The sequence below is a fragment of the Platalea leucorodia genome (genome assembly GCF_965183815.1).
Source record: "Platalea leucorodia genome assembly, chromosome: 16".
Taxonomy (NCBI): Eukaryota; Metazoa; Chordata; class Aves; order Pelecaniformes; family Threskiornithidae; genus Platalea; species Platalea leucorodia.
Genome location: NC_138838.1, coordinates 8225655 through 8252196, shown reverse-complemented (window position 1 = coordinate 8252196; position 26542 = coordinate 8225655). Strand labels below are relative to the sequence as shown.

The following is a 26542-nucleotide window of genomic DNA, read 5'->3' as shown; positions in this document are numbered from 1 at the left end:
AGGGGGAAGGTGAGGTGGAAGGGAAGGCGCTGAGGGGAGATGGAAAGGGAAAGCAGTGAGGGGAGGAGAGATGGAAGGCAACACCTGAGGGGAAATGGAGGGGGAAGGCCTGAGGAGAAGAGCTGAGGGGATATGGAGGAGGAAGACGCTGAGGGGAAAAGCTGAGGGGAGATAGAGGAGGAAGGCGCTGAGGGGAGAGGAGATGGAGGGGCAAAACCTGAGGGAGACAGAATGGGAAGGCACTGAGGGGAGGTGAAGCACTGAGGGGAAATGGAGGGGGAAGGTGCTGAGGAAAGGAGAGATGGAGGGGGAAGGCACTGAGGGGAGTGAAGATGGGGGGGGGGGGGGGGTCATGGACAAGGAGGGAGGCTGGGCCAGGGCTGCTGACCTTCCTTCCCTTGCTCCCTGCCAGGCTCGAGGGCGGCCGTGGGGGGCCATGCCAGGCCTGCTGCAGGGCCCTGCAGGCAGGAGAGCGGCACGGGCAGGCGGCGGGGGGCAAGGGGCTGCCCGTGTCCCCCCCCGGCCCCCGGCACGAAGCCACCACAAAGAAAGAAGCAGCAGCAGCCGCCGCACAGGAGTGCCACCACCACCACCACCGTGCGGGCAGGTGAGCTGGGCTGGCTGCCACAGCAGGCGTGGGCAAAGTCACCGTCCCCCACCAAGCCACCGTGCTCCCCACAGCCATCCCCAAAATGCACCACGCGGGGTCCAGGCAGGCCTGGGGAGGGAGGGGGTCACTGGACGAAGCCATGTGTGCACCAGGCTGGTACGCGACCACTGCTCAACATCGCATGTTTGTGCAATTGACGCTGCACAGACATGAAGGGATGTGCAGCCAAAGCGTGCGTACCATCAAGAAGGCAGCTCGGATTCACCTGTCCTTGGTGGCCAGAGGATGCGGTGCTCGGCTCTCCCTCCATCCTGCAGGACAACTGCCATGGAGAGGAAAAACAACCTTCTTTAGGAAATCATCTATGGCACTTCAAAACCTTTCAGTGAACCTGTAGCCTGTTTATACATATAGTTTCATACGTAGCTACAAATCTACCCCAAAAAAGAAAAAGATTGAGTACATGTAACTACACACCATAAGCAGTAGGAGGCATAAGACATCTGTCAAGAAGTAGGAAATTTCATAAACTGCCTAAGATTTGGGATATTGTAAATATTTAGTGGTTTTCTTTTGGTGAGCTACAGTATAGTTGTTTAAATATTCGCCATTCCTGGGGCATGAGTCACGGCACTGATCTAACTTCCCATCAGTGGGGTTGAGTTGCTGTTATAGCTGCAGAAAGGGGAGGTTAATTTCAAGAAATCTTCCATGTAAAGGAATAGCCATTCACTTCCAGTATCTTAGTACAAAAGGTGCCTGAAAGTTTCCAGAAATTGTACTATTAAAAAAAAAAAAAAAATCACATTGCTTGCTGTATTAATGGATAACAGCTTAAAAAAAGTCCCCAACAATTAAGAATCAATTTCCTGCCTAAATCGAGTTAGGCAGGCACAGTGAACTTGATGCCAGTGTAATAGTGCTATTAATGCATTAACAGCCTCAATAAATACGTTTTACAGGTGTGAGAATTGTTATGGTAGCCAATCAGATAACTATATATTTCCCACTTAAAAATAAGATTTTTAGGCCATTAATATTTTCTTATAGATTTGGTTTCTTATTAACGGGCACATAAAGGCACAGCAAGCACTTCTCTCATCATCCTCTTTATGAAATAAGCAGGAAAGCCTCAGACGCAATGCATGAATTTTTGCTAACAGCGTTTATCATTTTAACAGATAAACACCACCACAAAACCAGAAAGCAGCAGGCCTGCTCCCCTCCATCACTTGAAATCCCAGGTCCTGGGAGGAACCATGACTCAGCCCAAAATAGTCCAAAAGAGAATCAGAAGGATGCAGAAATAAACAAGGTTGTAGTATCGACTTCCACCATTTTGGACTCTAGTCAAACAGATCAAAGGCTTTCTGCTCAGCTTAACGAAAGCCTTCGATGGGACGGGATTCTTGAAGATCCTGTAGCAGAGGAAGAAAGGCTGTGTATCTATAAGATGAACAGAAGGAAACGGTACGAATCGTATATCCAGCAACATTTGCTCGCTGAGCCATGCCCAACTGTCAGGCATTCCCCATTACTTCATTGCAGGGCATCATGCACAAGCAGCGATCACACAGTATGTAAAGAAGATTGCTGCAGTTATTTTCTGGAGGAGCAAGCGTGAACTGGTCCTGAATGCTGACGAGCTAGCACAATCTCCAAGCTGCAACCACTGGTGTCACCCAAATCTCTCAACAAGTTCTGTAGCTTAGTGCTGATTACTCACTGTCTTACATCTGTGTGGAGAACAGGACATTTATATTTTAAAAGCAAACCAACCTCTTAGTTAAAATATGGATGCAACTCAGACCACTTCAACAATTGGAAGCATTCCTTTCCATACTGCCTATTTGTCCTGGAGTATCCCTAGTTACTGCTATTAGTCCGTTTCAAAATAACACTCACTGCATTACACCTGAGCTTTTCAGGTATTCACATCATGAACTGCTGGTCCGGAAACCAGCAACCACAGCCCTGTGGCAGATGGGAAAACTGAGTATGGGCAGCTGAATGACCGGATACCTTCTTTGGAGGCTAAAATGATTTGCAGGCACACAGACTTACCTAGTACTGGAAACTGAGTGAGCTGCAAAATCGGGATTGGAATCCAGCCCTCGTCTCCTGGCCTGTGATCTAATTGTTAGGTACAGTATTTTATTTTGTTACCAAAATTCATTGTATCAGACCCTCCGATTTCACATTCTGGAGAAGCACAGCACATATACAAGGAAAATGGAGCACACCTATAACGAGGGGGTTATCCTTGTCATGGTATGTACTAACCAGAAGCCCATTTGGCCAATATGAATTAAAGATCACATCAAACAGTAAGCTGCCTTGTACTCCCCCACTTCAACTTCTCATAGTAAAGGAACATCTTTCGTACAGCGTGTTACTGCAATATTAATGGAAAACAGCCCAGGCCACACTAAAGGAAGTATTTGGAAGTTAGATGGCGCATCTGAAAGGAGAGAAAGTTTTTCCTGAAGTCCTCCTGAAAGATACTGTTCTGATGTCTAAAGTTTTTTCTTAATGGCTCTTCAAATGGACTGTCTTTTATACAGCAATTGATGTTTATATACGCCTTTTCTCCTGTTTAATACTTTAGACACTGCATGATACTCAAAATGCTTGCACAGACCTTTGCAGGAGCAGCGGCGTGCTTTAGAATAGCTTCAAAGCTCCCTAGATTCCAATAATGTCATTACATGCAAATCTAGAGCTTTTGCAAGCAGATAACCAGATGAACAATGAAAAGTAAGCAAAAAATCCCGTTATGAATTAATTAACTGATGTTCAATTGCATCCACTTCTACTCTGCCAGAGATACTAACAAAATCAGCACGCCTGCAAATTCAGAAGGGTTTAAAGAACAGATTAAGTATCCAGAAAAACACTACAGCATTTCTCTCAACACAATAGTTGTAATCATCTATTTTGTTTTTATAAAGTTTAATGCATAACACATTCTAGTCTTATTTTTATGCTGTATTTACTAAAGTAGCATTTGAGCATCTACATTTTTAACCAATATTAAAAAGAAATTCCTGTCTGGTTAAATACTTGTTATATTTGAAAAGGATAAGTGCTTCACTTGCAGGATATGCTGAAATCCATACCAGAAACTAATCTTTAAAAATAAAACTATACCAGATGAAAGACTCAAATACATACTGGAGAGGATTTTCAGCTGTCTTCAAGGCACTTTTTCAAGTCTCTTACTAAACAGATAAAACCACAACATTTGGTGTGGGTTTTGTTTTAAATACAGTTTTATATAGGAAATGCCTTCCCAGAATATGTAAACAACAGCAACACATGATATAAGAGAAACAAGAGGGGAGCTGGGAATGGCAGGATATATTATGTATTTATTGCTAAGTAAATACCACAATAAACACTGAAAAGCTTTGAATGAAAAATAAAGAGACTTCCCTATATGATGGTTTTCAGATCATTTATTACCAATAAAGTAAAAGACAAATTGAAAATTAGAAGGAGGGGGTGGGAAACGTCACAGATATCGGAACACTTGCACAAAGCTAATCAGAGCTTTGCAAATGTTGGAACATAAATAATTTAAAAGGTATCTCTACCAATTAAAATATTTTTAAGAGGTACATAATTAAGTTTGTTTGCTTTATAAAAATCAGGTGCTTTATCCTAAAACCATAGTGTAAGGGTCATTTAATTTCTAATTTAACTAGGGACAATTAACGATTACAACTTAAAATAATCTTCTCTCAGATCTCCTGCAAACGAATTCATTGGAAGACCGTTGTCGGAGCAATCCAGGGTCCGTTCTTCCAGCGTCCTGTGTCCAACAGTGGCCAGCACCAGATGTTTCAGGAGCAAGGTACACGAAACTGCGAAGCGAGCCATGATGCAATAGCTTCCCCAAAGAAGAGTTCTGTCCATTTGAAACCCCACACACTTAGGGGCTGAGTTGTGCCTTCTGTTATGCAAGAAGTACATCTTGGGGCAACGTTTAGGGGAGAATGGCAACAGGTATTTAAGACACATCTCCTAAATACTGTAGTCTGAAACTAACATGTTTATTGAGAAGGCTGTGCTGCTCTTAACAACTCTGGAGCAATGCCTACCTGACTTTGGCATCCTCTGTCACCCTGGTTTTAGGATCCGGTTTTCTGAGGCAAGTACCAAAGACTAAGGACATTCTGTTCTGAGCTAATAAATAAGTAAAAACCCAAAACAACAAAAAACCCAAACCACACAAACTCAAGCTTTCCTTCCTGCTGCATTTTTAGTCTCCCAAATCATTTCAGTTCACACTAGAGTACACTCCCACACCATTCATCGCACTTGCACGAACACGCGCTAAGGACAGCTCAAGAACAGGCTCCCGAGTTTCTAACTCGCCACTGACAAAATTCACCCTTGAGGCCACGCACTAGCGAAGTCCTCTTTAAAGCAGGTCCAGGGCTGATGTTGAACCAGAAGGTGACCCGCACCTCAGAGGAGTTTTGGAATACATGGAAAAGCTGTGTCCAGCTAAATCAAGTCTACCAAGTGTTTCTGAGCTGCTACACCACGCTAGCCACCAACGTAAGCCACGCTCCCAAAAGCAGATGCTCTCCACACTACACTGCTCTCTGTCAATATAGAAAAAAAAAAACAAAAACAAAACCATCTGGGTAAAGTAAGAAACCTCTCCGTCTTATTTTCATCAAAGTGCACGATAAACTAATGCACATAACATCCAGATGGCCTTCCATAGTATCTGAAGTTATTCCCTTTGGTCCCCAAACTCATCATGCACTTGGGACTGGAGGGGTTATTCAACAGCCTATAGACAGGCAAATGCTACCCCATCCCAGTGACGTCCTGAATATTCAAGTCCAGAGAAGACACGAACCTCTGCAATGAGAAGCTCCATGGGGAAGCAGAGCTACAGCTGTGGATTTTGCTATGCAATAAAAATTTGCCTGTCCTTTGCTACCATCTACCTCTTCACAACCCCCACCGCGACAGAGTCTCACACCTGATCCCAGCATCTCCTTCTCCACTCCAGGTCCCTGTACACATGGTGCATTTCCTGAAACGTTCCTAATTACAACTCCTGTAGTGCAGACAGAACAACGTTGACAAAACCTAGGCACTGGTGTTTTTCCACCACCACACTGTCAAGTCTTGACTTTCCAACAATAGAGGGATAATTTTTGCCCTGATATTCTTCATTACAAGTCCTACTACACATAGTACACAAATGCTAGCGTGTTACACAGACTACAGCGCTGCAGAAGTCATTGTAAGTACAGAAGATACATTGCGCCATTCACCTAAAGAACTTGAATTACCTCATCCTTTCTCTGCTGCCTGGAGCTGCAAAAGCAGTTTGCTCTACTCAGAATTCCTCTTCTTTCCAACTCACACCTTCAAACCGGACATGAATGCCATAGGATAACATTTTTGTGCCTGTTAAATGCAGAATTCCAGATTTTTCTCTGTTAGATTTTTCCAGCAATTTCCAGGAGATGGTTCTTCAGAGAAAACAGTCTCGCGATCTACACTGAAATGAATGACAGCTCTGGCTATCTGTAACCAAATGACCTGGTAGATTCTCCGCAAGAGAGCGAACTGCCCTTATTTTTGCACATCACCACAAAGCATCGAACGGATTTCCACCTGCCAGGCACTATTCCACAGTCTTTCTTACCTGTCAATTTTTTCTCTGGGAAAATACTTCCCCTTATTTTCATCTGATTACTGCACTGCGGGGAAGGGGAGGGAACTCACAACTTTAAAGGCAAAGAAACAAGTTCCTTACTAAGTTATGTTCCCACAGAAAACTGCGTTCAGGCCATTCTGATGCTTAAAGCAGGAATTAAGAGCTGAGGAAGAGGGTCTGTACCCGCTTTAGCTAGTGGAGTTGGCACAGTACATTAGATGGGACTGGGATGGATCAGAGCAAGAGAGACGGCCGTCAGTCAGCAACCATCCAGGACACAGTCGTTCCCCAGGTACTCCGAAGTTTCCAGTTCTACGCTGGAGAGGAACCGCCGCATGGTCTTACGACAGTTGTAATCCAGCGTGGTGGTGTACACAGTCTTGGCGTGCTTCGGGTAAATGATGGTGGTGCTGGTGAAACGCTGGGGTTTGTTGCGGGGCTCGAAGTGGACCTCCGCTTTGTAATTGCGCCACGTGCAGTTTGGGACACAGATGACCGTCTGACTGCAAGAAGCAATGCTTAAGCCCACTGGCATATAGATGTCATCAATGAAGTGCTTCTCCGAGTCGTATTTAACCGAGGACGTGTACCTGAAACACAAGAGACACATGCGTGAGCTTTGCTCTGGAGTAGTAAGCTGCATTTTCTGGAAAACAGAGCCATCGGGTACCGGGGCGGCTCCCCAGCCCTGCGCCTTCCACCTCAACGCAGGAACAGCCACGTAACGCAAACGCTGCCTGCTGGTGTCTCACACACTCCTTTAGGGAAAAAGCCTTATGTTAGCAGCACGCCCGGCACTGTCACTGTTTTGTCCAGCTGCCAGCACCACCAAACATCTTCTCAATCCTCATGTCCATCGTTTTAAGCCTGAGTTCTATGAAGCTAAGAACCTGCTTCAAACACCAGTGCCTACACCCAGAGGCCTAGATCCACATTTAGGTTTTACACCTCAGCACCCTAATTCCTCGGAGTGCCAAGTCATGGAAGCACACGTTATTTTCTCAGTTCTCCTCTGCCAAGAGTCACACAGGAGTTCTCTGCTATCACTCCCGGCATGGGGCACTCTCTGAAGATTCAACTGGCAGGAAAATACTACAATTTGCACATCAGACTCTGCTGGCAAGAAAATCCTCTGTGCCTGGATTGCAGAAGAAAGTTTTCATCTCCTTCACAGTGCGACAACTCTGTGTTAGCTTTTTCACGGTGCCAACTGCCTTCAGCTCCAGCCACGGGGCAGGCTCCTTCCCCACACCAGGGCAACCACCGCTTTCTACCCTCCCCTGCATTAGGCTTCTCTTTGATTGTATCAGTCTACCTCTGCTTGCACAGTGATCAACTGGGAGCCTTCTTTTCTCATTACTGCAAATCATGATGTTCAAAGGAATAATTCACAGGCTGCAAAGTGATTTAAAAAAAAAAAATGCACTCTCTTAATATTAACTTTTCTTTTAGTTCACACAACCAGCCACAGCTGATAAGACAGAAAGTACTTATTACAAACCCATGAGGTTAGGACAGCAAAATTCCTTTCCCCTAATAAAATAGTTCTAGAAAGATGGCTGCTTTGAAGATCTTCCTTCATGATTACCTTCTGGTTAATCAGTTGAAAGGCAACATTTTGGAGCAGTGCAATGAAGTAAAAGCAAGAGAGTAAAATACAGGAAAGTCTTCCTGGAAAAAAACCATATGGAATTAAAAGAGGCTGAACACTCCTTCAAAATGTCCAGGTCCAGGAATGTACAGCTGCGTGGAACAATAGCTCTGCAAATAAATTAACTTGACTCACAGGCACTGATAAGGCCTAACTACTCCTTTACATGCTAACTCCTTCAAAACTAGATGACTGTAACACAATATTTACCTTATTTCCTTTGGTGGTAAAGGGTCAAACTCAACTCCTTCGCCAAAGGATAAAGGACACAATCTTGGAGGGCAGCTGGGGAGAACAGGGCTGGGAGAAAACACAGAATTCTGCAAAAAATGCAAAAATAATCCTCTTTATGTCACAATTCAGTATATTCTCAAGAAAACGCATTTATTTAGCCCTTGGTACAGAGATGTCGAGGTTCACATTCACGTGCAAGAGGATCTGCTAGTCCAAGACATGCCTACAGGTGCAAGCTGCAGCTCTGACTTGACACTGGTCTACAGCATCAACGATGTGGCGAGGTGTGTTTTTTGAAGACAAGTCCTAACTCCAGGAGCTTACTTCAGAGGAGCCACTCTGGGAAATGAGAGAGAAACACAGCCCCTCGGCGCAGCGCAGCCTTCTGCAGCACGAACTACAGTCCATTCGCTGTATGAGCGCAAGTTCAATTTATAGCTAACATTATGAGTGTATGAGAGCGCTCTCCTTGCTGGATTCATCAGATATCCCCAGGGGCAGACCACAGCAGGAAATTACTGCAGGGCATCTCACCGTGAGTAGCCTCCTCGGTTCACAGCTACGCCATGCCTACTATTTGAAGGCATTAAATCCAACCTGTCTAAATTCACACATGACCTGTTGGGAAGGATTAACTCGTTCCCTCTCAGCGGTGATTCACGGAGCATCCCCGTGCCGCTCTCCTGGATGGGCAGCGCCATGAGCTAACACCGGCCCGGCAGCGTCCCACAGCCAGGCGGAAACCAAGGCGGCCCTGAAGGGAAGGAACCCGCTGGTGGCTTTGAAGCCACCTCTGCACGTGTGCGTTACTATCTAGGGGCGAGGGGGCTGCGAGCATCTCTCCTGTTCAACACACGGTTGGTTCTCCTATGGCCTGTTTCAGTTTCATGGCAGCACCCCTGTAGAAAAGGGATCTTTCCTCTAGATATTCGCTTCCCAATTTGTACCAACAGCTCAGCGTCACCATTCAAAAATCATTTTGTGAAAAACTAGCACATCTCTATCTGATACTATCAACTGAAACCAGAGTTTAACATACAAACGTCCTACTCTGGGTCGCTCTCTGGAATAACCGGAGTTCATTTCCCACAGGGATTTTCACAGACGTGCTGTGACACCGTCCCAACCCCTGCCTGGGGCAGGAGGGACAGGGGCGTCCCTTGCATCAGCACGAACCGGCCCCAAAGCCGGCGGCTTTGGAAGATGCCCGCGGCTCCCCTGACCCAACGCGGCCCCGGCCCTGCCTGCGGACGCCCCGGTTCCCCGGCGGGCTCCCTCCCGGTGCGGGCGCATTAAGGGACGCGACAGCAGCAGGAGACGTCGGTGGACGGGAGGGAAACGGAGGTCCGTTGTCTCCAACCCGTCCCCACGCCGGCCGCCCCGGTGCCGGCCCCCCGGCTGGTTCGCCACCCGCCCTTCCTCAGAGGATGCGGCGGGGCCCGGAGCGCGAAGCCCGGGGAGCCGCCGCCCGCCCGCCCGCCCGCCCCGGGGCGATGCATCCCGGCAGGGTCCAAAGGGCAGCGGCTTCTCCGCTCCGCTCCGCCTGACGCCGGCGGCGGGCAGCCCCCGGGGCGCGGGGCCCGGCACCTGCCGCAGCGGCACCGAGCCCGGCACCGGCGGCGGGGCGGCGGCGGGGGCCCGGGGCCGCCGCTCCCCCGCCGCTCTGCAGCCCGGGGCGGGGGGTCCCGCCGGCCCCGGGGGCGACGGCGCCGCAGGAGGGGGCGCGGGGGCGGCCGGTGCCGGTACTCACCGCGGCGGCGGGCGCGGGCGGGTCGGGCTCCGGTAGCCCGTTGGTCGCGGCGCGGTCGGGGCTGCCCGAGGAGAGGAGCCAGGGCGGGGGGGCGGGCCCGGGGCTGGGGGGCAGCCCGGAGTCGGGGCTGTCGAGCCCCGCGTCGCCCCGCTTCCTCATGTCCGGGAGGTCGGGCACCTCCCGCAGGCTGAGCCGCCCCACCATGGCGGAGCCGCGGCCCCCAGCCCGCCGCCGCTCCGCGCCCTGCGCCGGCTGCGCCCGGGCGGCGGCGGGAGGGGCGGGGCGCCGGGGGCGGGGTCACGGCCGGGGGCGGGGCCTGCTCCCTCCTCTGCCCGGTGCCCCATCCCCTGTCCCCCGGTGTCCCCGTCCTCCCGGTGCCCCCATCCCTCCGGTGTCCCCGTCATCCCGGTGCCCTCATCCCCCCGCTGTCCCCATCCTCCCGATGTCCCCACCCCCCCGGTGTCCCCGTCATCCCCCCAGTGCCCCCATCCTCCCGGTGTCCCCATCCTCACAGCGTCCCCATCATCCCAGTGCCCTCACCCTCCCAGTGCCCCCATCATCCTGGTGTCCCCATCCTCCCAGTGCACCCATCCTCCCGGTGTCTCCATCCTCCCGGTGCCCCCATCATCCCAGTGTTCCCATCATCTCGGTGCCCCCATCCCCGTATCCCCGGTCTGTGTCCCTGCCTGGGTGCTGCGCCCTCGCTCCCGTCCCCAGCCGCACGGCAGCAGCCAAACCAGCTCCCGATGGGCTGCACTAAACACGGCCGTAGTCCAACCTATGGACTGTGCACCAGCCTAATGCGCTGCCCCTTCCCATGCCAGCAGGGATTCTGGGGAGCACTGTAAGAGCAAGCCCCCACTGCCGGACCCTGCCGGGCTGTCCCCACCTCCAACACGCTGATTTCCCCAATAGCAGGGCTCCGCTGGGCGTTTTGGCAGCCAGGTTAAGCCCCCAGGCACCCCTGGACCGAGTGTCACAGCTGCCTGGGATGGAGGGTACAGAAATGCAACCGGGAATTATTAATTGTGTCCATGCACCGCAACCGGCTTTGTCAAGTAAAGTGTTTTTGCCAAGACCAGGCCTGACCCCGCCGTCCGCCCGGGCGCTCCCGGCGGGTGACAGCCAGTTCGGGCCTGGGACAGGCCATGGTGGTTAATGCCGGCACAGGGACGGGGCAGCGCGGTGCTCGCTCAGCCACTGGGGCAGGACTGGGATGAGAGCGGGGACCGGGGAGGAAACGGGGGGACACCGGTCCCTTCGCGGTTCAGCCACCCTCTCCCATCGCTCAACCTCAGCAGCAGCTGCCCCGGCTTTCTCGGAGGGCAGCTTGCAGTGGAAACAGGGGCCTTGTTTAGGCTGCAAAGCAGCAGCTCTCACGCGCAGGCGTCACTCACCCCCGGGAGTTTAACGACACCCTTCCAAACTCATAGTTTTCCCCCCCAGGCTGCTCTTTCTCAACCGCCCCCACCGAGGATTTGGACCCAGGCAGCAGCACTGCCACCCTTAATTGCATTTTTCAGGCAAAGCTGCTGAAGTCAAAACAAGAAAACAGAAGGAAAAGGTCTTCCTAACACTAGATGAGACCGAGGGAACATTTTTTGGAAAATCCTAATGAAATAATTGCGCCGTGTCATCAGATTCGGTGGGGGAATACTCTTGTGGAGGGAAAGCAACTGCCTGCAGCCAGCCAAAGTCAACACTCGCCTGTGCAGTAACAAGCAGTCTGGCCTGACGGGCCCAGCACAAGTGAACCCAAACCCCTGAAAAGAATTCCTTCCCTGCCCCAAAATTAAAAGCAGAGCAGAGCTTTCAGCCGTAGGCGTCTGTGGTTTGCAGCTATGCGGTGCTGGGAACTCCGGAGACTTCCTCAAGGAATTTACATTCCTTTGAAGAAATACTATGAGGCTGTTTGTCTTTGCTGAAAAATGCAGATGGAAAGAAAAAGAACATTAAAAATTTTGATTGAAATCTTTGGGGTCTGAGCAAATGTGCTGGACAGGTGTTTTCTTCCTTTTGATTTAAATACATCCCAAAAGAAGAGAGATTCTGGTCTCCACGAGCAATGGGAAAGCTGATCGCTCCTCGCTCCAAAATCTCCCATAAAAGCCCTTTATGAAATTAGACGCCTCAGAAGGAGCTGGAGCAGTTTCCAGATGAACACGATCATTATTTCAGAGCTGCCGTGCAGCTCCTGCGCTAAAACCCACGCTGCCAACCACTGAGTCAGTGCAATTTGGGGGGATGTGGAACCTGTAGCACCTCCCAGCAGCCGCCCCGAGGGCTGCGGGTGTCCCCACGGCCGCTCCCGTGGGGATCGGGGTCCGAGTGCCAGGGATCTCGGTGCCTGGGGAGCGGCGCGAGGCCGCAGCCGGCTGCGCCTGGGATCAGCAGAGCTACACGCGCTTCTGGACATCTTGCCGCTCTTTATTTACTAGCAAAAAACCTCCCGCTCTGGCCTGGCTTGACGCAAATGACAATTTTTTTGTGCCCTTCCAGGCTCTCGTTTCTGGGCTTGGCAGGTGAAACGGAGGTGTTTGAGCAGCCGAGGGGGATCCGCAGCCTCGCACCGGGCTCAGACCCGAGGATCTCCTGTCGTGCCAACATCCAGAGATGCAAATTCGCCTGCTAGGATGAAAAGGAAGTGTTTAACTGGAATTTTAACTACTTGATAACTAAAATACTATTGATAGCCGCTGTATATAGGGGTCCTGCTTTTAAGGCACGTGTACTCTGCCCTCTCAGAAAGCCCGTCTCTTTTTAAGCCTCTCAAACTGTACTGATCCATGCAATCCCCAATGGCATTGGGAATCTTTTCCCCTGTCTGTACATCACAGCCTGTTTGTCCATGTTATTTACTTTTTAACTGCCTGTGCGTAGCCGGGACAGAGCGGATACGGGTATCTTATCAAGATCCTCCTTCCATAAAGGACTTTCCACCGGGCCGGGCGTGCTCGGCTTAATCAGCGACCGAACAATAGGCACATTGATGCGGTGCGGGGGGAGGCAAATCAGAAGGATCCTGTGTTATTTGATAACGATGGAAAATTATTTCCAAGCAATGGGAAATGCCCGGCTGCTCCCCGCGGAGCAGACCGTGAACCCGCCGGGCACAGGAGCCACGCTCACAGCAACGCTTCCAAGCGGTGGGATTGACAGGAGCCCTGGGAGCGGTTCGAGTGGTTCGGCTGCAGGGACGAATGCTGATAGCACATCGCTGAAGTTGCTGAGTTTTGATCGGCTTTACAGCCCTGCCGCTGCCGCCCTCCTGAACCACCAAGCCACAAGCCGAGGTTTTCCCAGGGCTTCAGGAAGCTCCACGTGCTGCAAGCGGCAAAGGCCGATTTTCCCCTCCCCACGACATCCGGACCCCGATGGCAGCCTTCTGGGCTCCCCGTGTCTTGCCGGGAGCGGGAGGGCACAGCTACTTCCCAGGGGCCTGAGCACAGGGAAACCGCGGTACTTTGGTCCTGGTGACCCTGCATTCCAGGCGAGGCGAGGGCCCAGCTCCCAGCAGGGACCCCCCGGCACCCGAGCAGCGCTGGCCCCAGGCCCCTGCCACCCCGAGACGTCCCTGCGCTCTCAAAGGCGAGGCCAGCAAAGTACTCGAGCCCACGTGCTCCCACCTGGATTCCGGCTTGGCACCGGTGGACCTCCTCTGGGTGAGAGAAGGGAATGAGCGCAGGCTTTAACCTAAAAATTCTGGGTGACGGTAGCACTAGCTGGCGTAACCGGCCCCAGCGGAGCAGGCGCGCAGAGGAACGCCTTCTGCCAAAGCCTTTTCCGACACAGCCCAAAGACAAATGCTTCAGCTCATTTTCCTAAGCACGGCAGAGCCGTGGCCTGATGCTGCTGAACAGCATCCGCGTCTGCCGCCCGCCCAGCTGCGTCCAAGAAAAGGCTTGTGGAGACTTGGACATCGTCACTCAGATGCTCAAACTCACGGCTGTAAATCTGGTGAAAGAAATAAAACACCCGCGTCGCCTGGCGCGGGCTGCTCCTGCCCAAGGGCGGAGGGGGCAGGACCCGCAGAGCCCTAGGAGAAAAGCAAATGAGTCATTAATTCTCCAAGCGAAAGAAACTCCTCCAGCGTCATCCATCGTGTGGAAAAAAAGGCGCTACCTCTTAATTTCAAAGGAAAAATTAGGATCTCTCAGAAACCTCTCCAGCAGTTAAAGTCATCAGAAATGATCCAATTATTTAGGAGCACGAGGTCAGCTCTGCGGAACCGCCTGCACGGCGCGGGGAGCTGCTGCGAATGCAGATGCTGACAGCGGAGAGTTGCTTGCTGAAGTGGCAGAAGGTGGAAAAGCCAGAAAAGAGAGAAGCTGCAGGAGAGGGCAATGGCGACGGGCAGCAGGGAGCCCTGGGTCCGGCGCGTTTCGGGTGAGGTCCGTCCCGGCCCTGGGGGTTTGCTGCGTGGCAGTCGTACAGAAAACACCCAGCAGATGAACATCAGTAACGGTTTAATTCATTTCAGTGTCACGCTCCGACATACAGCCAGAATTACACCTCAGCCAAAAAACGTAAAAAGTGGCATTTTATACAGAAAAAAAATCATCCTTCATTCCCCAGACATGTAAACCCCAAACAGCTAACATACGCATACAGACGTGCCAAATCTGATAAACACCCAAGAGCCAGGGGGACAAAACCCTTATACCAAAAGTAGAAAAAAGCGGACTTGCTCTCTAAAAGTGGAACTCCAAACACCCAGACCTGTAGCATTCTTCAAAGGCTGAAACTAAAAATTGATTTTTCCTTTTATTTCCTCTTATCTCCAGAATGAAATGCAGAGAATGAAACAGGGGAAGCCTTCGGGGAAAGACACGCGATGATAACTTGAACATCATCTGCAGCTATTCATAATTTAGTTAGAGAGTCATCCATAGACAGAGCAAAGAAAAATTAGTCTAAAATAAATTATTCATCCCCCCACGGGAATAATGAATCTCTGCAAACCCATGTTTCCTCCTCCCTGGCTATGGCATTTGATAACGTGTGAACCGTCCTGCACATGCACCTCGAGATAATCTGTCCTTGGGGAACGGCCGTTCATAATCCCAACGTGCTTTCAACAACCGTTCTTTCTTTTGTCACCTGACGTGAAATCAGGAGAGGAAATAAATGAAGCAGCAGCAGACTCGGGAAGATTTGTAAAACCGGAGTGACGATAAACTGCCGTCCCTCCCCACAACTGCCGTTACTGCTGCTCTGCGACGGACATCACCACTACGGCTCTGCAGCTGAGCGCCCGTGGGCCGCAGCCCGGGCCCAAGCCTGGGGACCCCTGCAAATACACCCTAAAGAGTTGGTGTTAGCGTACCTGTTAGCGCACACCTTGCTGCAGCAGCAGATCGGCCTCAGCAGCGTTAGAAAACCTGACCAGGGAGGATTTCACCTCTGCGGATTTATTCTTTCTGCTCGAATCCTGTGATCAGCTCCTGCCTGTTCGAGCGCAGGCTGACCTGCCGGCTGTGCAAAGGGAGGACGGGACTTTACCAAGCCAGGCACCAAATTTGCCCTCCCACAGCCACGGGGCTGAGGAGAGGGAAGGGGCGCAGCCGGCACCCCTGTGAACACGCAGCCCCGCTGCGCCCAAGAGGGGACGGCGCTGAAGCACGAACACGCAGACAGCGTCAGCCCCGGCTCTGCCTCACTCGGGGATTTCTCATTTCACCTCCTCCCTCCCCGGTCCCAGGGAAGCTCTGGGTTTGGGTGGAAAAAGCTCATTTTCCTGGAGCGTGTCTGATCCCCCCTTCCCAGATGTGCAGCAGTGAGTACTATAGTCCCTAGTGAGCACAGCCCCTAATAAATACAGTCCCAAGGCCCAAACTTGACCTGGTGGGGAGCGTGACCCTCTCAAGAAGGCATCTGACAGTGCGATAGCTCCTCACCTGCCAAACTGGTACAGGACTTCTTTTTCCTGCGCATACAAGTGAAGCTTGAGTTTAAAGCAGGCACAACTGGTCGATCTGCCCCTAAACCCATATGGGATTCAGTTGCTCATGGTTGGGCATATGCCTTCAAAGTCCCCCAAAAAGGGTACGGAGGAGTTTGGGAAGAAATCCAGCGTTGCTAATGCTGAGGCGATTTCTCCCTGCGCTGAGACTCCTTGGGGGAGCTCACACAACGGGGAGGGCACAAACGTCCACCGACCCCAACCCTGCTCCACGCTGGCTTTGTGGCTGAGATATCCAAAGCATTTCACCCCTGTTTCTCCTCCTCTCCGCACCGGTGCAAGCTGAAGCTCGGAGGAGGAGAGGAAGGACCTCAAAGTCTTAGGCTGGCTTAAGCATCCCATCCCGGGAAGAGGCCCAGGCTCCCTGTTAAAGCCAACATTTCCAGCATTTCTCCTTGCAGGGCAGCGAGGGTGCCAAAGGGGCACACCCCTGCTCGGGACACGCCGGCTGGCACCAGAACGAGGGGCTGGTGCCGTTAGACGCTTGCTCCCTGAACGGCCCTTTGTGGAGACAGGGCAAGATGCGGTACGGGAACTCCCATCAGGGACAGCGGGCGAGTCCAGCACATGCGAGAGAAATAACAAGCAGCTGGAGATGGGCTCCGCAGATGTCTAGTTCGGCCTTTAACCTGTAGCAGCGACCAAGGCTGCCGGCTTGTTGGCAGGAGGCTTGCCAAGGTGCAGAAGGCGTTAATTCAGCCCTTTCCTCCTGTTCCGAGAAGGGTTTGCCTTGCTGTTTTACTGGTGGTTTATGCACGCCTGTCCTGGGAGCAGGGGAGAAATCTGCTTTGGGGTTCTCTCCTCAGCACCTCATTAATTCAGTGGAGCTGCAGGTACCTGGATCCCAGCTGTTAGAGTCTGGGGTTTTTTTGGTGGTGGTGACGGTTTGGGGTTGGGTCTCCCCACAGTAAATAAAGAAACAGAGGAACAGCTCTGCAACAGGGAGTGGGCAGTAACACTGAGCTCTCAGGCAAAATCCTCAGTGCTGCAGCAGGAGAGCTCAGCCAGGCTGAGGGCTGGGACACCAAGTGTATCCCAGCCAGATATTCTCTGAATCCACCTAAACCATTTTCATAGCTGCTGACTTCCAGATGCCTCTATTTTCTCCATCACGAGGACCCAGCAACGTCCTGGGTTTCACTCCTGCTAAGCTGTCTGCGGGCAAACACCTTGGTCAGATCCTCCCTTGGTTTGAACGGAGATGCAGAGCCACGGTTAAGAGATCACAGGGCGTGGGATTGATAGGACAGGGATTTTTCAGCAGCATACTGTAAATTGTAAGTCTGACGAGCTTTGCTCCCAGTCACTGCAGCTAGTCCTGAGCAACAGAGTTCCCTCCTGCTCACTTAGAGTCTTTTCTTGATGAGTTTCTCCAGTTTCCGTATCCGAGAGGACTCCTGCTCGGGCGTAGGAGCGCTCAGCGAGAGGGAGCCGGCGTTCTCCACTCCGGAGGGGGGAGCCGGGAGGCGCTGGCGGAAGAGGTCCAGCATGCTGCTTTGCTCGCTCCTCTTCAGGCCCTGTGGGAGCAAAGGAACAGCGAAGCAAGCCAGTTAGACTTCGCTGGTCTGGGCATGGGCGTGCATGAGAAGAGCTGCAGGAGAGCCCATTTCAAACCTCAACCTTTTGTCCACCCACCCAGAGCTGTATGTAGACCTCTGGATGATCCTGAGACAACTGAGCTCAGCCCTGGGAGCCAGAGCAGGTATAAGCATGCGAAGTGAACTGAAAAGTTGTTCTTCAGTAGCAACTCTACACACTTTCAAAGTACAGAGGATACGCTTGCCTTAGAGTGCCATTCCCACTCCCAAACCCCTCTATGTTTCTACTGGAAAAAAGTCACCCACAATCTCAATGCAGTACTAGCAGACAAGGAGAAACTCTGTGGGACTGGTTCTCACCTTCATGTCTAGTATCTTCTGGAAAGTGTCGGTGCTGCAGTCAGCAAGGAGCTTGATGTAATTGTCGACAAACACAACCGGGGGCTCGTGCGGAGCCATAACCACCTGCCAAGACAAGAAAAAAAGAGATCAGACAAATTCTATGAGTTAAAGCCAGCGCTCAGTCAACTCAGGCACACGAGTGACAGCAGGACTGGCTTCTCCTGAAATAAAATGCTTAAGGAACAAGAAAGAGGCTGTACGTGCTGCTAGTAACCGAGAGGTAAAGGTGAGTGAAGTAAAGTAAGGAGCAGGGAGGAGGACAGGGTCTCTTTCCGCGCAGCAGCGGTGCTCGGACCCAAGGGGCTGTGTATCACGTTTCAAAGAGCAGCAGGACTTTGTCTGTACGTCTGTGAGCTGGCAGGCACTGGCGCATTGGCAAAGCTCAAGATTTTATCTTCTTGCATGGGGAGGACTAACTGGGGAGTTGCTCGGGGGAGAAAGGCAGTGCTGGTGGTGGTGGGAACTCTTAGAAAGTCCCCAGCGGATCAGGCAGCCTGGATGCAGCCCAGACCCTCACTTCGGCTGTGCATCCCTCTCGCTCCCTCCTGCCCGGAGCAGAGCAGAGACAGCGTGTCGCAGGGGGATCTGACAACACCCTGCAGTTGCTCCCTCCGTCCCCAGGACAGCATGGGTCAGAGCAATCTGCTTTGCAGTCCTCCTGCTTTTGGCATGAAACCTGACGGGTGAGCGGTGCCACGTGAAGCCGCTCTGTCCTTTGGGTGCAGCTCCTCTTGTACGCGTCTCTGGAGAGACTGGGACGCAGCATGCGAACCCCCCACTGACTTCTGCCCCAGAGCTCACACCCTCTGAGTCCCAGCAATGTCAGGAAAAAAAAGTAAAATAGCCTTGAAGCTGGAAAGATGATTACTCGTCGTATTTTCCTTACATAATCAGTGAGCTCCATAGAGAACACATTTTTGATAATGTGGGGCAGCAGACCCATCCTTCTGGGAAAGAGAGTGTGCGTCTGTGTGTGTGTGTGTGTATGTGTGCACGCGCGCAGGGCAGAAACAGCACAGGACCAGACTCTTCCCTGTCTCTGAAAACATTTCCATATGTTTCCATTGACCCAGCTCACCCCACACCGTATTCTGTCACCGAGACATTTCTTTCTTTTCCTGCACTTCAGACCAATGAAACATCATAGCCATGTATACACTTATAAATCCTTAATTTACAGCCCTTGTAAAAATCTTCTGCCAAGATGAAAAGCTGGAACTTCAGACAGCGTAGCCAGAGGAGAAAGGAAACAGCTCTGCGGGACGTGCGCACCCTGATGCCCTCCTCCCCGCTTGCATCTGGGCTTTGTAGGGCTCAGCTGAATGAATTTGTTTGTGCCATCTATGGGCGCAGTGATGCTCCTACTGAATCAGCTGCACCAGTATAAGCCCGGGTACACTACTGTGTGCTGGTATTGTTGTACGCAACAGGGGCATCGCTTCTGAACCATCTCCGTACTGGGTAGGAGAGCGCTGAGAATGCCGAGGAGGAGTGTATTGGCCTGTGCTTCTGATGGGGTGAAATAGTTCTTTGGGAAAAGACTCTTTAATGTACAATTTGGAAGCAGCAGAGTCTGAGCACTGATAAAAAGAGACAACCCACAAGGCAATCAGAACGGCCAGAGATGACCAGTCAGCTCTGGGCTCCCGCGAGGAAACCTTCCTGCAGAAATACCAGTGGTCCAGCGGGAGCAGGCACTTCCAAGAGCCTTTTTTTTTTTTTCTCCCAAACCCAAGAGATGGGTGCTGACAGCAGCCCCAAACGCTGTGTGTGGGCTACCTAGGCTCAGGATGATCTGTTAACAAACCTGCCCCAGCCAACCATTCAGCCCCGTCACCCACTGATTACACTGACATTAAGCGTATCGCTGTTTAATTACTAGTTGTGCTGACACCGAGCCCTCCCTTGGGGCCAGAAGTGCTTTATGCAGCAGCAGGGCAAGCACGGGATGTCTGAAAAAGCAGTGACGCTGCTACTCCGCATCCTACAGACCAGCAGCGCTCCGCAGCCTGCGCTCCCTGCCCAAGGCACTTGCTGTACTGCTTTCATCTCAATCCCGATGAAGCCAATGTGATGTTAAGGGTAGACAAATTAACTCCATTACTTTTCTGATTCACATATAAGCTCCAAGGAAAGACCTGTTTCTGTGTGCAACAGGCACCAGTCTTCCCTGCTCCTGTATTAGCAGTAGCAGGGTATTTTTCTTCAGGTAATTTCTAAGAAAATTTAGACTTGCTTTAACGTATCCACTAACATCTCGGTCACCTTACTCCAAAAGCATGGAACTGCAGAACTAATTTCTGAATTCAGAACGCACACTCAGCCGTGACATTACTTTGGGCACAGGAGCAAAGCCACACCGAGCGGAAGGCAAGCACGGAGAGAGCCTGGACTCCGCACCCCTTCCTTGCCTTGGCTGCGGTTTACAGGAGGCTCTGGCTGGCAGCTGCCTGTCCTGCCTGACGCCAGGTCCCACTGCTTCGCTCACAGGAACATCTGCACAGCATTGCCGGTGAGCAGGGGACGATCCCATCGCCCAGGAGGGTACAACTGCACAGCTCCCACGGCTTCTCCTGGGATCAAACCTAGCTCCTTACTCCAGCAACAGCGGGGAAGGGGAGATTGCTTTGCTTGTTACTTTTTATGAAGACAACACACTGCTTTTGGGTCATTTTCCAGGCACCAGATCTGGAAAATGAAAAAGGACTCTGGTGAGTACAGTAACCCAGACATGTTTGCACTGGCTGTTACACTAGACAGTAAACAGGTGACTCAAGCACAGCTTGGCTCCCCTGCGTGATGGAGTCTGCACAAAGGCCTGGAGTAACCTGAACTGGAGGGTTTGCCCTGCAGCAGACACTTATGGATGCTAGCTCTGATTTTCACAAGCTCCTGAGGGAATCTGGTGCCCCAACTCTCCTAGTAAGCAGAACTTGAGCCCTCTGTTACCTTGAAAAATGAGGATGAAAACTCAAATGTGATGTTAAAAGAACGTGGGGGCAAAACCAAGGCGAATAAGCCAGTTCTGTAGAGCAGCTGGCAGCACACCCGGACAAGCTCGCATACGTTCATGTGCAATTGCAGATTGCCGCGTTCAAAGGAAGGGCCCCCTGGAATTCGCTCGCTCCGATTCCCAGTCCAGCAGTCTGGCTGGCAGGTTATCAAAAGTCTTGAGTTACCTTCAGGATCATTTCAGCCCGAGTCATGCCTTTCACCACTATCTTTGTGTAGCTGGCAGGAGCCTTCCTCACCACTTGGGACCCAATGGAGGGCAGATCCAGGAGAACCATCTTCAGAGAGTGAGTGTCCAGCAGCAGCTGCAATAGTTAATCGCACCCTGTTATTCAGATCCCTTTTACCAACCTCCATTAGCTGCTATAATCCAACATGCTTAAAAGTTTAACACTTCCCACGTTGAAAAAAAGTCCTGGTAATTGGACTGCAGGAACAGGAGGGATTGACCCACGTAACGACCCTTCAAGGAGACACGATCACCCGTGGCTACATATCAGCACTGTTCGTTGATTTTAACAGAGCATTGCTCCGCTGACTTGCAATGACTTATGGCAGCTCAACATCTGGCCCATAAGGCATGGATTTCCAGTCCTCTTCCCCTCCACAGTATAAAGGGAAACAATCTCGATTACCTGTAGCTGTATCATTATTTAGATACTGAGGTCAAATGGATTAACACTGTGCTTCCTCCTGCACCCAGCCACCCATCGTGTGAGGTTTTCTGCATTTACTCAACAACTTGCTGATTTTTTTTTTCTTTTAAGAAGAAAACTGCAACACAATACAGCTACATTGAGAACTGCTCAATATCCTGTGCTCAGTGGCACACTGACACTCACAGCCTGTATGCTGGTTTTTACCAGACCAGCGGCTAAATAAGCAGCAAGCAGCAGCCACCACATTCAGCAAAGGCAGACACAAATTCAGCACAGTCTGATGATAAAATGCTGTGGGTTAGGATTTCTTAGAGCAAAATTACCCTAAATACTGCACTCTTTTGATTGCACAAGGTATGTGTAAAGAGGTGAGACAAGACCAGCGAAGGACAGAAACCTGAAATCAAACTAGATGAAGAGGAGCACAATTTATTTTATACAGCAGTGAGTGCGAAAACCTGCTGGGCTGTGGGCACACTCAGTGCTTTTCCTGCAAAAGAGCTCTCGGGAGCAGGTGGAAGCTCGTTCTGGAGAGCACACAACGTTACGGGCATTGCAGAACCCCCCAGCAGTCACCACAAACAACATGAACATTTACGGTACAGCTTTCGGCCCACGCGGGAGCTCAGTTCAAATAGAAAGGATGGAGCCGAGGAGGAGGGGCAGTGGGTCACGCCAGTTCAAATCTGGACCCTGTTATCTGCGGCAGCGTATCATTGCTGGGTGCTGCCTGTCTCATGGTTTGCATGAGATGAACCGATGCCATCAGTCTCGTCCTGGGAAGTCAGGAAACCACAGCACAAACGAGCAGCTCCGTGCACCCCGGAGCTGCTGGAGCCTACTGTCGGCTCAGGCTGTCATAGCTGGATTCCTGCGTGTCTACGAGGGATCCCAGACATGGAAGATTTTTCCATGGTTGGGGAATTCAATCTTTCCCACGTAAACTCTCTCATGTCTAACAGGAGTTTTGCGCACTCTGCAGCCCTTCCCACAGACGCAGCGTTTGCAGGCTCTGTCCCCTCACCCTATTTCCCCCTGGTATCCGTTCCAGGTCCCTGGCATTGCTAACTCACCGCCAAAGCTTGCTGGGGCTGAGAACTGTTGTTAAGTCAGAGACACAAACCCATGGAAAATGAAACTCCATAGGTCTGGTTCCCCATGCTGAACACCTCCGTAAATACCGCCCTAGTGCCCAGATTTCCAACATGATTATTAGCAAACAGCAGGAAAAGCTGTGTTTAGGACCGGGAAGGCCAGGAAAGCATACTCCACAGCACCACTTGCACCAGGGGAGAGAAACTATTGTGGAAAGATGCTGGTGGGTGACCGGGGGATGTTCAAAAGATGCTAAGGCAACTGAGGACCTACATGCTTCAGAGAAAGAGGAGACCAGCTTCTGAAGACCTCTGTCCATCTAACCCCAGGAAGGTATGTCCCACTTATAATGAGATATATTCACCGTGAATCAGGCAAATAAAAACCTTCCCAGTCTGCTTTAGAGAACGAAATTGGGCCTGTTATTCCAATACAGTAATATTAAAACCTTTTAACATTAGACACAAGCCCACTGCTGGCAACCAGTTAATCACTTTAGATGCTTATTTAAAAAAAGACTTCAATTAATCACTCTCAGGTTATTGCTCATCGCACAAGATGAGCAGGAACCGCGCTTCACTCATTTGCTTTCCATTAAGAAAGAGGAAGGTTTTGATGTAAAGCTCCCGTTTCATTTTGCAGACACACACTGCTCAGAACCCATCTTTGATGCCTAAAACCCAAGCAGCTTTTAAGGCACCGATTTGAAGTTCACAGCAGTCCCATTAGGGACGATTCGGCTTTTTTTTTTTTTTTAATCAGCCCACAGGGGAGCAGCTGTATGTGCAGGGGACAGCTGAAAGCCTGCCTCATCCAAACCTCATCCTTGCAGAGCAGTGGGGTCCCAGCCCACAGGCAGGGGTGGGAGATGGGGGGGTCACAGCCCTGCAGCTGCACCCACGGTCTCAAGGTAATAAAGACCCTGCGCTGCCCACCCACGTGCAACTTGGGGGCAGGGGCTCCTCTCAAGGGGCAGCATTTAAACAGAAATGGGTACGTTAATTCAAGCGGCAATAATTCAATGTCCTTTCTTCCCTGAGATCACGTCTCACCATCTTGCAGTATCTACAGCTCTCAAAGTGCAACGGGGAGACAAGTTCCTGGGAGAAAGCTGGGGAGCCCTGAGTCCCAGATGATGGGTCATCACTTCCCCGGGTCTCAGTTACTGCGTCGCAGAGGTGGGGACAGCTCTTCCCCGCCTTGCAGCAGTGTTTTGATGTGTGCTGGCAATGCCTGAGGAAGCGAGGCGTGGAAGGCATTTATGCAGGAGAGAAACCGTCCTGTCTTCAGGCACTGCAGCATCTCTCACCTAGTGAGATTCAAAACTCCCCCCACCAAACCCAGGGCCTCCGTTTAGCAATTTTTGGGACAGAACAGAGAAAACACTGCACTACGCCTCCACAACCCCATCCTCCCAGCACACCGCTGAGGCGAGGAAGACAGCAGCCATCCATAACTAGCAGGCAAACCGGAGGAAGCAAAAAATCTATTTGCACGCGCTGGAACTCAGCCAGGACACAGGCTCTAGCAAAGCTGCCATCAGGCTGCAGAGGAGCCCCTGGGCTCCCTCGGCTTCACTTCCTCAGAGGGGAAGGAGCCAGCACCTGGGAGCAGCGCACACAGTCCCTGGGAGGATCCGGCGTCGCTTTGCTTGAGAGCTGGCACGCCGGCACCGCGGGCACGTGGCACTGAGCACCGCTGTCACTGGGCCCCCACGGAGAACGCTTAGGAACCAACCTGCTCTTGGCATGCATGCTGTCATGCGAGACCAAGCACCGTGTGTATTTTATGTTCAACAATTGCAAAAAAAAGTCCTGGTGTTTAAACTACCTGAGCTGAGAAACTGCCTGGACACCTGGGTTTTTGGGTTGGGGTCGCTGTTTTTTTGGTGAAGTTTTCTTGTTGTCAACTATGGGTTGACCATGCCTCAGCTCTTCTGAGCGGAGAAGCAATAGGTTTGAGTTTAACCCCAGGAGGAGGCACAGTAGCAGCAGAGGGAGATTGAGTGAGGACCTATTTTGTGAAAGGATGGGAGGGAAAAACAAATATTTCTGAGAAGGACATGGGAGCTTCTTGCAACAGTTTCTGCCACGAGCAATGCTTTTTCCTTTGTGTGAGCACACTGAAGACAATCTCATCGTGACAACTTAGAGAGGTGCCTAAGAAGTTTGTTGTTCCTGTGCTATTGTTACTTTGACTGGCAAAGTGAGAGCTTCCCTGCTTGGGAAGATGCCCAGGACCCCTCTCCCCGGGCAGGTTCAAGTGCGGCAGCATCACTATAAACCTGCTTCCAGGTTGCACCAGAGTGCATTCCTGTTGCCCCAGCTCTACCAGGGTTCAGGACACGTAACTCAGCTCTCTGCCCCTTTTTTACAACAACTGCCTCCACTTCTTGAATCCAAAAGTGATGAAATATTACAGCCAATGCGATTACTTTTTCTTACCTGTTCTGCACCCACCATGCTAATAGGTTTGCACTTGAAGAGATGGTTAATGAACTTCGGAATGAAGGAGCTGCAGAGAAGAGAGAGAAAATGACACAATTACGTGTGAGCATTTGGAGTCATACAGTCTTCCGTGGTAACAAAGCATGCAAAACCAAACCAGGATGGCTTTCCACAAAGACACTGTAAGTGCCTGGTTCTCAAGCTTACTCCAGCCACATTAAGTATACTAAATAACCAACCAACCAACCCTAGGTACAATTCTTTTGCTTTAATCCATACTGATCTCTAAGTTAATTGAGAAGTTGCACACATACTCTATGTAAATAAATCGCTATAAACTATATATGAAGTGTTACAGTACAAGGTCAAGAACAAGCAAACAAACTATTGTACATAATAAAAGCAGCAACACGCCAGGATTAGCATAGCTGTTCACGGAGTAGAAGTATCTTGATTGTATCCAGAACCTACATTTTACTGCATACAAGTAATTCTATAACATGCATATTGCACACTGAACTTGAGGTCCAGCCAAGGCTGGAGGTCTGCTGGGCCCTGGACACTCACACAGAAAGGCACTCTTCCAGAAAGCTTCTGGCCAACACAACCAAGACAAGAAAAAGTTTTGTGAAAAGGAAAACACCATTACCCTATTTTCCTAACGTGGACTTCAGACTCAGAAAAATGACTAAGGTACATATACTCAAGCAGGGAGAATTTGGCAAGGAAGGAAGCCCAATATTTGCCACCTTGGACAACATACTCCAGAGCATCGGCTTTGGTTTTAGCTTTCTGCTTCTTGATTTTAGGCTTTGCGGTAGTTTCATTCTTCAGTGGAGAAGCAGATGCTCCCTTCCAGCAGAAGCGCCGGCCGAGCACCTGCGAGACAAACTCCTGCCCCACCTACTCTACCAAGGTGCAGCACTAGGAAAACGCAGGAGCTGAACGCGAGGAGATGGGCCAACGTGAGCAACACAAACTCCATCTGTCAGGATCACACCACTCATACTCTTGTCTTCCTTTTGCTGCCTTGTTTTTAATGTACGCTGCTCCTTTCACACGGCCTTCTTTGGCTGAATGCCTGCAAAGCTCACGTTTCCAGGACCTTGTCCATGACCTGGTGGCAGGTCTTAGATTTTAACGGTTCTGTCCTAAGTTCACGTAAGTCGTTCTGTTTTCTGTCCTTTTGAATGAGGCGCCATTTATGGTGATGATCTAAATTCAGCATGGTTTCCCCCTTGCATCTGTCAAGCCATTTGTTTCCTTCCCACGAAGCAAGGAGCATGGACAGCATCTTGTTTGTCCTGCCACCTGTTTTCCAAGCCAGGACATTTATTTTTCGCCCTTTCTCATGGAAGAATGACAAAAGCGTAACTCAGGCACAGAGCATGCCAAGCTGCTGAGCAAATCGAAAGAAATGGTTCAAGGAAGAGTCCTTCCAAGTGAAGGCTCCTTCCCTTTCCCTTCCCCTTCCCTCAGACACAGCCACGACC

At 50.9% G+C, this 26542-nt stretch overlaps 2 protein-coding genes across 9 annotated transcripts in view; both read right to left on the bottom strand.

The window, feature by feature from the left end:
- Nucleotides 1-4053: 4053 nt before the first annotated feature.
- On the bottom strand, nt 4054-10177 carry RFLNB (refilin B). Its single transcript, XM_082328063.1, has 3 exons — nt 9935-10177; nt 8161-8270; nt 4054-6889 (listed from the first exon to the last, which is right to left on the bottom strand). The coding sequence occupies exons 1-3, from the start codon at nt 10136-10138 to the stop codon at nt 6559-6561; spliced, it is 645 nt and encodes a 214-aa protein (XP_082184189.1). The 5' UTR covers nt 10139-10177; the 3' UTR covers nt 4054-6558.
- Nucleotides 8246-26542, bottom strand: part of VPS53 (VPS53 subunit of GARP complex) — a 75672-nt gene continuing 57375 nt past the window's right edge. Inside the window, exons 19-23 of one of the 8 annotated variants that reach the window (XR_014229906.1) lie at nt 25047-25116; nt 21016-21153; nt 17795-17899; nt 15832-17413; nt 8246-8270 (exon numbers count right to left, since the gene is read on the bottom strand). Coding sequence is in view for 4 of the 8 variants with exons in the window: in XM_082328061.1 (XP_082184187.1) it covers nt 17243-17413; nt 17795-17899; nt 21016-21153; nt 25047-25116 (484 nt within the window). In the remaining 4 variants the exon portion in view is untranslated. Of the gene's footprint in view, nt 8271-12460; nt 12563-12617; nt 17414-17794; nt 17900-21015; nt 21154-25046; nt 25117-26542 lie in introns of those variants that run through there. The other 7 variants (XR_014229907.1, XR_014229908.1, XR_014229909.1 and 4 more) reach the window with 7 other exon arrangements.